Genomic DNA, 11,346 nt, shown 5'->3' on the forward strand with positions numbered 1-11,346 from the left:
ACCTTGGGCCTGCCTTAGGGGTGACTAACATGTAGAAAAGGGAAGGTTTATGGACTGGTAAGTGGGTGCACTTACCAAGTCGACATGGCAGCCCCAGGCTGCATACAGGCTCTGCAATCGCAGGAAAGAGTTACACTTTACGGGCTATTTGCGTGGGTGGCACAATCCAGTACTGCAGGCCACCAACAGCATTTGATTTATGGGCCCTGGCACTCGCAGTGCACTTTACTAGGGACTGACACATAAATCAAATAGGCCAATCATAGAAACAGCAATACATAACACATTTTTCTACAGGAGCACTTGCACTTTACCACTGATCAGCAGTGAGAAAAGTGTGCAGAATCATTACACCAGCAAAAACAGAATCAAAACCTGGAGGTCAGAAAACAAAACCTCAGGGGAAACACACCAAAAGATGCCAAGTCTAACAATGGGTAATTTTGAGACAGTTTTCTCTACAGTTTTGAGTAACGTTTGAGGAGAAGACACAGCCCTTGCAGTAAACCAATGGTTGGCAGCAGTTCCCATTCAAGACTGAACTGGAACCTCCAAAGATTATTTCAGAAGTTTACACCCCTGTGGGCCATGACTTCTTGCAGTCTAGGGCTGTAAGCCTGCACCTCAAAGCAAAAAATGAGGACAATGGTAGGGAGAAAGCTGCACTGAAGACTAAGAAAGAGCAGAAGGTGAAACAAAAATCCATAGTGTTTATCAATATAAATATACATTGGTTGCAATTTATTCATGCTCTAGATTAATTTGGGGTTTGCAGTGCCTAATAGCAATGGGAGCAGTTCATACATTTCATTCAGAAAATGGTCCTGTGTTTGCCTCTATGGGGCCGTATTACAATAAGTGCACCGGTGATGCAACAGACGTTTGTGCCTGCTTTGCGTGCCCCTGGGGCACTTTGGTTTTATAGACAGGGGCACAGATGCTTGTGCGTCCTCTTCTATAATACCGATAGCGCTGGCGCACTTAAAGCACCAGCGCTACCTTCAGAGGGTGTTCCCTCATTTGCATAGGGGTGTGACCTATGCAAATGAGGGAATTCCTTTGACTCTGCTCCCGTGCCGTAGTACAGAAGTGGACGCAGAGTCAAAGGAGCTCTCAGGAAGCGCACTGACAGTGTGCCATTTAAAAGGTGGCGCACTGTCAGTGCGCCTCCTGAAAGCAGCCCTCTGCAGGGGACTAACATGTAGAAAAGGGAAGGTTTAGGGACTGGTAAGTGGGTGCACTTACCAAGTCGACATGGCAGGCCCAGGCTGCACATAGGCTCTGCAATCGCAGGAAAGAGTTACACTTTACGGGCTCTTTGCGTGGGTGGCACAATCCAGTACTGCAGGCCACCAACAGCATTTGATTTATGGGCCCTGGCACTCGCAGTGCACTTTACTAGGGACTGACACATAAATCAAATAGACCAATCATAGAAACAGCAATACATAACACATTTTTCTACAGGAGCACTTGCACTTTACCACTGATCAGCAGTGAGAAAAGTGCGCAGAATCATTACACCAGCAAAAACAGAATCAAAACCTGGAGGTCAGAAAACAAAAACTCAAGGGAAACACACCAAAAGATGCCAAGTCTAACAATGGGTAATTTTGAGACAGTTTTCTCTACAGTTTTGAGTAACGTTTGAGGAGAAGACACAGCCCTTGCAGTAAACCAATGGTTGGCAGCAGTTCCCATTCAAGACTGAACTGGAACCTCCAAAGATTATTTCAGAAGTTTACACCCCTGTGGGCCATGACTTCTTGCAGTCTAGGGCTGTAAACCTGCACCTCAAAGCAAAAAATGAGGACAATGGTAGGGAGAAAGCTGCACTGAAGACTAAGAAAGAGCAGAAGGTGAAACAAAAATCCATAGTGTTTATCAATATAAATATACATTGGTTGCAATTTATTCATGCTCTAGATTAATTTGGGGTTTGCAGTGCCTAATAGCAATGGGAGCAGTTCATACATTTCATTCAGAAAATGGTCCTGTGTTTGCCTCTATGGGGCCGTATTACAATAAGTGCCCCCGTGATGCAACGGACGTTTGTGCCCGCTTGGTTTTATAGAAGGGGGCACAGATGCTTGTGCGTCCTCTTCTATAATACCGATAGCGCTGGCGCACTTAAAGCACCAGCGCTACCTTCAGAGGGTGTTCCCTCATTTGCATAGGGGTGTGACCTATGCAAATGAGGGAATTCCTCTGACTCTGCTCCCATGCCGTAGTACAGATGTGGACACAGAGTCAAAGGAGCTCTCAGGAGGCGCACTGGCAGTGTGCCATTTAAAAGGTGGCGCACTGTCAGTGCACCTCCTGAAAGCAGCCCTCTGCGGGGGTTGAAGGGGGTCCCGCCTGCAAGGGGATGTCTTTTACCCTGTAAAATTGCAGGCAGGTGCCACCTGCACTGGAAAAAACACAGAGCAGCTGCTCCGTGTTTTCACATGAATGTGCTGCCCTGGGGGCAGCGCGGGTTTGCAGCTGCCCTGGGGGCAGCCCATACATCATAATAGGGTGCCTTGTGATTGTTTGTGCCTGGTGCACCTTTTAAAAGGTGTGCCGGGCACAAATAATCACAATGCATAATATGGTCCATGGTGTTTATGGACGATACATCTTCTCTAAGAGTATGACACTATATTCACAACCTTTCCATCTGGAAATGAAACGGTGTAGTGGAACAAGATAATGCTATGTTGAAACAAGCCTTGACCACTAGGGTATTAGGATAAAGGAATCACCTGGCTACATAGCCTTTATGGGGTTCTGAGGGCATTATCTAATTTTCCTAGAGGAGTATTAGGTGGTCCAGCCCCATGTGGATTATTCTTCGGAGTACTAATTTATGTGTCAGATCTTGATTTCCCTGGACAGGTGGCAGAATTGAAAACACTTGACGCTCTTTACATATTTAATCTGTTACCGGATGTTTAAGAAACTGGAATTGAAGTATTCAACGTGAAGAACTCTGGCTTCTGCCACCATAGAAGATAAAATAACTAAACCTGCTGATGGATGGCTCCCTAAGGTGGGAGAGCTAGGAAAGAATTCCTGATAATCAAATGTACTGCTTTGATTTATGGTTCTTGTAGATATTATTTCAAGTTGCTTTGAGGTTATTGTTAGAGTATGTGTTAATTTAGTCATTGAGATATGAATGTGCAATGTTAGTTTTTTATCAAGCAGTAAATGAAATGTCACGTTGTCTTTTTGTATTTAATTACTGGCAAGAGTTGCCATGGTTAAAACCTCATCCAGGGCCCATTTTTTCATCACGAAAATAATTCAAAAACCATGCCAGGAGATTCTGGATATTTTTTTCCTGGTTTTGGGGTATGGGATAGGTTGTTCCACCACGCCTCTTTAGCACTGGTACCATTGGCACTGCCCGTTGGTGCATATAACTAGGGTGGTACCTCTCGGCAGCGGAGCATGGCAGGTGAGGGTCCAAACCATTCCTCCAAGCTGCAGATGACTCCATGGGTGAAGAGGGCCTCAGAGAGGGGACACTGGCACCAATTCATTAGCTGCATGGTCTTACAAATATGTGCACACAAAATGGGATTCATGGGATTTTGCATGGATGTGATATGCATTGATGCTTTGCCGTTAAATATGTAATAAATGAAACCTTCGGTTTTCAAAAATGTATGGTGTTTCCATTGGCTATGTGTGGAAAACTCACTGCTCTGCGACTCGGGAACTATTTTTCCTCAGCATGGAGTCTGCTGACCACGGTGCTCCGTCACACTGCTGGTTAACCATCTTTACCAAACCTGTTCTCGGCGCAAGTTCAGCAACCCCTTGAACTCAGTCTGGTTACCTTCACGAGAAATTATAGCGCGAGTTTAAAACTCTTTTAAAATGTACCAAACAGACAAACATGTGATGGCATTATTTGCACACTGAGATTGCAGAATTACAATTCTACTTTCTCTCCTAGAGACCCCTAAACCATGCACACAGCACACAACTGCCCAGTTAATGTGCACAATGGGTGCTATACCCACAGTTCTTTTGAAAGTTGCTTTAGCACATTTTGATAACAACGCAGGTTAATTGTAAGGCACACCAATGTGTAAATATTTACTTTGAAAAACAACGTCATTTTTATGTGTTAATGTAGTTCTAATGTTTACGTTTTTAATTGTTACATTTTGATATATGTATCTATTTTGCAAACAGTGTTCAAAAACACGTGTATCTAAAATATCAATTATAGTCTAAAAGTAACAAAATACATTTTAGAGGCTGATTGCTGAGACTGTTTTTGATTTCCTATAATTTGATTATTGTTTTTATACAAACGAGCGCTTAGAAACTTGAAGATACTGTAGGGGTTTAGATGGCACCGAGCAGACAGGGGGCAGCCGGAAGTCAGAGACAGAAGGCCACGCTGCATTGTGCACGTGCGGGGAAGTGGGCGGCAAACACCGCTTTCAGTTTTTCTCAGTCCATTCACGTCATGGTCTCAGATGACATCTTAGCATAGCACCACTTAAGCAGCACCACTACTAATGAGGTAAAGTAAGGTGATTTATATCAGCAACGTCCACCTCCTGCTGTTATTTTACCTATATTCAAATACTGTTGTGTTTTCTACATATGCACATTTGGTTGGACTTTGTGCAAGTTAGATGAGATAGAGAGGGGGATTTCTGCACAGATGCCCAAAGGCACGTTGTGGTAAATACCTTTTTTCTGCACCCCAAATAAATGGTGCGTGCTGTGTCAGTGGTAGAGAGATGAGAGGGGTAAGGGCAAGGTCGAACAATGCATTTACAAACAAGTCATAGATCTCAGCAACAGGCGATTAGCCCACCGAGCTTGTTTACGGGTTCCATATAGTAAACGTCTTTTATCCGATATCGGCGATGGGTTTTATTTAGAGCTGGGCCTTCTTCCCTGGTCAGATCAAGGGTGCTGGAAAGAAAATACATGTCTGTGTTTCTGTTGCTTCGAACTAATTGTAAGGTCCTTGAAATGTAATCAGGAAGTGCTGATTACTTTGTTTTTGTTTTATTCGGCAAAAAAATGATGGTCGAATGCTGAATAAAATGTGAGTGTGAAAGTGTGATTGTCAGTCAAGAGGTTGCTGCTGAATTCTGCGTGTAATCCTTGCAGTGGCTGATACACCGCTGTAGATTGACCCTCGGCCTCTGCTGAAAGGAAACAAGGGCTCTCTAATGACAGCAAAACATCCGGGTTTTATACTAAATACTGACTTTATCAAAATGTGTGTTTTAATAGAAAATATTTTGTTTTCCTAATAAATACATTTTCCGTCGAAATGGTATATGGTCTTATTGCTGTCAGCTGTATAGCAAGGAATCTATAAATTAATCACGGCGTCCAGTCTTGACCAAACTGTGTGATCTTTGCCATGTCACTTTATTTCATGTTTGCTTCCCTTGTCTGGCAAAATCACGAGCATGAAGAAACCCCTCAACACCACCCTTAAACGCACATAAAAAGAATGGGTATTTATAGTGACAGCGAGAAATACATGACCACCTTTAACATTGTGCAAAACACGTTCAGTTTATTCTGTATGTGTCAACCAAATGACTTACGTAAATTAGCACATAGGGCGCGACGTGACGTGACATACATTAGCAAATTTCACACATACACACACACACTCTGAACTCACTAACAAATGATTTTCCTTTAATTCAGTATTTTTTAAAGAAAGCAAAGGAAGCAACACGTTGTGATAATAACAGATTAAATAAACAGGAATTGCAGAAAGCGGCTCTTGGAGACGTTTTTGTTTCATGCATTATTGTTTTTTATAAGTCCAAAAATAACTTTATATTATTAATATATAAAAAATAAGTCAATGGAATAAACCGTGGTCGTTTTCAATTAAATAAAGCCCCTCGAGAACCGGAAGCATAACTTAAATACAGGGTGATGGTTTCGAGTATATACATGGAAGCGAACTTCCGGTCGGGCCTGAGGCCCTAAAGTCAGAGTCTGTGGGCCGAGCCCCGGTGCCACCGCGGCGGCTCTCACAGCACGTGGTAGATGGGCAGCGGGTCCGGCGTGCCCGGGGTAACGAGCTGGGACTCCAGGCTGGTTGAAGGGGAGAGGGAGAGGCTGTCCTGCTGGGGGAGGGTCTGCTGCTCGGGCGACGAGATGCGGTCCACGATGCTGGACAGGCAGTCCAGGCTGGACAGAGTGCTGAGTTTGCCAGTTGGGTACACTAAAGGATAAGGAAAAAGAAAGGACTCGTTAATTTGGCAAAAGTATGTTAAACGCAGCTCTTAGACTCAGTAGAGATTACAAGGGCTTTAATAATACATGACAACCATTGTATTCACCTCCTAGGTATTAGAACCTGGCGCATGCATGTTATACACAGATGTGTGCAGGGCGTGCATTAGCCCCTAAAGCTACCAGCAATGTGATGAACGACCTCAGACATGCTGCCCACCCTTCCCCTTTGTGGCTATGTAACTCCTGAGGAACGCGCCCAGTGGGTACCAGTACCTTGCTACCTTAGAAGTTATTTCTTTTGAAATCTGGAGTGCTCTGTGGAAGAGGTCTGACAGACCCCGCCCCCAGGCCCAGCCCATGCCTTCTGTGTGCCTCAGATGTTAGCAGATGGCACACAGCGCCCCCGAAGAGACCTGTTCACCCAGCCTGTCTCAGGGCTTCATCGTTCCAAAGCACCTCAACGCCCCTTCACTGCAGCGCTCACTACAGCTTGTCCATCACTGGTAGACACTGTGAACCCTGCGCACGTGCCCGAACCCGGCGTGCGTCAGAGGACCACTGTGACGTAAACACTAGACTCCCAAACTATTGCCGTGGTTATTACTGTGAATCGATGTATATCGTATTAACAGTGTCCCTGAGGTGCGACCCTGGGCCACTCCGTCACGGGTGGATTTCAGGCCCTCACAAATAAATACTTGCATCGGGGATGGTCATAATGATGATGGGACTACTCCTGCTGCTGCTGTAAAATGAATAGCATTATTTTGTACTGCTACACTTGTAGGTGCTTAGTAGCAAGGCACACATCTATCTACCATTCCCAGCACTCCATACCTTTCACCCATGACATCCTGTTATCCAGTCTCCAGTCCCCATCATCCTAATTTTAAAACGAGCAGGCCTTTTTTAGCAGTCAATACAAGCCCAGGGTCTTTCGTACTGTGGTTCAGCAGGGCCCCCCGTCCAGGCCCGGTGCCTGTACCAGGCCGGCCCTCTCTCTGGTCCTTTTTCTGTTTCGGGCGCATTATTTACACCTGCTAACCCGGTGACTGCGAGTATTTGATGACGAGACCTGCCGCCTGCCTGTCCCAAGTGATATCGCGATAGGTTCGACAGGACGCTCCATACTCACTGGTCGGGATGTCCGAGCAGTAGGCGCTGTCGAAGCTGCCGTTCCGTCTGGACCACGCAGGGCTGTTGCACTCCGCCTGCAAAAGAAAACAATGCTTTCAAAACATGCACAGTGCTCAGTACTGGCCCAATCAGCAGCAAGTGCCAAACAGCGTGAAGCAATTAACGATGCAACATTTCCTAAGTATTAATATATTTAATCAACCTGGCATTCTGCTGCGCCCCTCCCCTCCACCCCGCCGGTAAACCCTGGGTAGAGTTACTGCCGGGGCGACTTGAAATATGCGGCCCACTGTGGGATCCGGCGCAATGTGCGCCGCATTAAGCATGGCGAATGGATTGGTGCAGGGTGAAACCACAGCAGACAGAGAACACTTTCCCAGGACGCATTTTACACCCAAAGCCCAGCATACCTTGGGCAGGGGCGGCCGGAGGGGGGCGCGGCACCAATCTGCGGGCTGGGGAACTTGTCCACTGCTTTGTAGGGCCTATAACAACACGTCCACAAACGTCTCAACCCCAAGGGACCAAGTGTCAGCGCTGTTTGTATTTTGGATTGAATGTATTGGAGAGAGGTGACCCCCCAACTCCCCGAGCACACAAATAAACACACTCCCATCACGTGCAACGTTCCCGGACATCTGTCCCGCACTGGCTTGAAAGGATTCCCTCCCACTTATCAATGAATACACAGCCAGGACACAGGGCCACGGTCATCAAAGAGCTACTCGGAGGCACGTGTGAAACAACGACACCTCTGCGTCTGTGTGCGCGCTTAGGAGTCTAAAAACACGTGTTAAAGTGTTCATTTTATTCTTGTATGTGGGGGAAAAGAGTGTGGGAGGCGAGGTGCTCAGTTTACCGCATCACTAAGTCCAGCACGAGATTCCCAGGGCCTGGATGTCTGATCTGAGCCTTGTGATGCATCTAGAATCAGACACTGAATTTGTGTATGTGTATATATAGATATAGATATAGATAGATATATTAAACACACACACATTCATTCAGGAATATAAATCTGGGGGAAGTAGTATCCATTACTGGTGGCTCTCTCCAGCAAGTTCACCCACATGAGAAACGGGCTGGAGTGCCTAAAGGGAAGGATTCTTGTGGGAAGGTGTTAAAGGTCAGTATAAGTGTCAATAGCCCCAGCCATGTTCCAAGAAGGACCCTGCATTGTTGGGTTCTCACCCACACTGTCTGGGAGAAATGTCAGAAGTCCTCTCTACACCATTCTATCTCCAAATGTTATGCTACTAGTAAAAGGGGAGTAAGGCTATAGTTAAACCACTAAACTTATTTTGGGCAAAGTACATGTTAAGAGAAAGACCTGCAACAGAGATGCAAAGGGCCATAACAATTTAGGACACAGGTTTGTTTTCATCACTGTTCACACGCCTGGTGGTTCACCAAATGTACACATTACTGCCCGATTGTTCCAAGTAATGTATAGGTTGTGTATTACAGCTCACAAAAGTGGCTTCATGTAGACCAGTCTTTTGTGCCGTGATGTGATGGAGGTTATTGGCTATACAAGTGCCAATGACAGCATGCATATCTGTGTTGTGCTATGCACTTAATCTATGCTACACATTCTCACAAGGTGCTATCTCGCCTAGAGGCCACAGGTTACTTCTAGGCTCACAGTCCGGCCCACATGGCACTCTGCACTGCCTGGGCACACAGCTAAGGGTAGACCCATGCTTACCATGCCGTCCGAGCAGTTGGACAGGGGGCTGCCGGGCTCGGAGCACCTCTGGCCGGGCAGGGTGTAGTAGTTCTCCACCTGCTCCCGCAGCAGCTCCTGCAGGCTCTCGATGTAGCTGATGGCGTTGCGCAGGATCTCCACCTTTGGCAGCCGCTGGTTGGGGTTGGCCGTGGTGCAGCGCTTGAGGGTCTCGAAGGCGCTGTTGACCTTCTTCAGCCGCCGTCGCTCCCGCATGGTGGCGGCCTTCCGCCGGTCCATGGTGGACGACTTCCGCTTGCAGGCCTTGCAGGCCCAGAGCAGGCAGTGGCCGGCCTGGTGGTGCCCGCTGGGCGCCCGCACGTGCTCCTCTTCGTCGGAGCCCGCCAGCTCGTCCGGGTGCACCCGGAAGCGGCCCAGGCGACTGTCGAAGTCCTCCACGAAGTCCTCGTCCGGGGACGGCATGCTGGAGCTGTCGTAGAAGAACTCGGAGGGCGAGAACTGGCAGCTGTCCACGAGATCCATGATGGGGCGCGGGGCCTGCGGTTAAAGCTCGGACAAGGGGTTCCCAGGGCAGAGTCCGCAGAGATCACTGAACCCAGGTCGGAGTGTGGCAGCACCGTGGCCAGGTCTGCTTATATATCATGTTAGGGGAGGCCGGTCCAGGGTGGCAACCCGCCATTAGCATATCTCACCGCAACCCCCTCTGTGGGCTCTCTGACCAGACCCCCGCCTTGCTCGCCCCCTGGGATTATTCGGAATTTACTGCTCTTCTCCACTCTGTGATGGTTTCATTACACACATTAAGCCTCCTTGCAGCAGAACCATCATGTACTCCGGTAAACTTACACTTCTCGCATTTGTGAACTTTGAAAACGCTTTTTTTCTTCGATGGTTCAACCGGTTTAGCTTTTATGCAAAAAAATCGAGAGAGATGAATGTTTCAGCATTACACGAATAAAGAGAGGGGGATTTTAGCACTGCGGCTGCCCCCAAGCCTGAGTCCCTTATTCTAAGCCATAATTTTTCATTTTTGGGGGGTAGCTATTAAATTCATCATTTAAATAATGCGACCCCAAATAAGCACGTTCATTTATAAAAAAAAAAAAAACACCCAATCTCTGCCTTACGCAAAGTCTCTATTGAGTGTTACTATTAGCCTGCTTGCTCAAGTGTTTTGCGTCAGATCGTGTTCCATATTGTTTAACCTGAAATCAAACATGTCGGGCAGAATGGAAAAATTATCTGTGCTTTTGAGCGGTTCCCTGACATTATAAACATGGATATTAAGATGAGGGCACCACCTCTAGGTTTGCGTTATGTACGCAGCATCGCCCATCTAGAGTACGTAACGCGCATTATCTGTGAGTCCGTTTATTTTGCGGAAATAATTGAATGCACTTGGTCACTTGCAATGGCGCAAAGCACACCAGCGGAACAGTTCCGGGAGATAAAATGCGATGATCTGCAGGTAACGAGTTTCAACACCAGCAAGGCTGACTCGGCCTTTCATCCTTCTCTGAGTACCGTTACAAATTATACTAATGACACCTGTTGTAGACAGTGCGTATAAAAGGCAGAAAAGCGAAGTAACGCGCCGTGTGAAATATTATTATGAGAGGTGTATTTTATGAGGGTACGGGTGAAAAACGCAATGTGTCCAATGGGTTGGAGGAAGAGCGCCCCCCCTCCCCCCAGTAGGTGGAATCCGAAGGAAAGAGAATTTTAATAGTACTGCCGCTTTTTATATTTATTTGAAAACTAGCAGCTTGTGTGCTTCCAGAAGAGGGGGACGTTATGATGAAGAAGGGCAGCTTCCAATTGAAGGCTGCCGGGCGGTGGTGCAGTGTGCTGTACTCTGGAGCCCCCCTTTCCAGCATGGCCCACACCCTCTGTGAGCTGAGCCGTCCCAGGGCACACTGGCTGAGTGAGCCCTGCTCAGAGCTAGGCCTCGCACCGTTACAGATGCGTCCCAGCTGCCGGTCGCAAGTTCCTCCAGGACGTGTAAAGTTTCCAGCCCCCTCAGAGCCGTGCGGAACTTCACACAGGTCGGCGACAAAGCCCCTCCTCAAAACCTGCCGCAGATCACGGGGCTGCTCAGGGGGCTCGCTGAAGTGCGAAAGAAGCCATTATCGGCCTCTCGCCAAGGTGCAGCAAACCTTTCAAACGACCGTTTGATTCCACCCCTTCGCGGAGGAAATGGCAGAGGGGGTCTAAAAGGTTAATTAAGGAAAACTTGTCTCTAAGCTCTGTGGCTGGGTCTCTGGCCCTGCCTGCCCGAGGCACAGATTTTTTTTTCT

General features: G+C 47.3%; 1 protein-coding gene across 1 annotated transcript; it reads right to left on the reverse strand.

Annotated features, from left to right (window-relative positions):
• Window positions 1-5,518: 5,518 nt before the first annotated feature.
• MYF5 (myogenic factor 5) lies at window positions 5,519-9,744 on the reverse strand. The gene is made up of 3 exons (XM_085652981.1): window positions 9,071-9,744; window positions 7,361-7,436; window positions 5,519-6,211 (listed from the first exon to the last, which is right to left on the reverse strand). The coding sequence occupies exons 1-3, from the start codon at window positions 9,569-9,571 to the stop codon at window positions 6,018-6,020; spliced, it is 771 nt and encodes a 256-aa protein (XP_085509107.1). The 5' UTR covers window positions 9,572-9,744; the 3' UTR covers window positions 5,519-6,017.
• Window positions 9,745-11,346: the final 1,602 nt, after the last annotated feature.

Source organism: Triturus cristatus, chromosome 4_1 (assembly GCF_964204655.1).
Source record: "Triturus cristatus chromosome 4_1, aTriCri1.1, whole genome shotgun sequence".
NCBI lineage: Eukaryota > Metazoa > Chordata > Amphibia > Caudata > Salamandridae > Triturus > Triturus cristatus.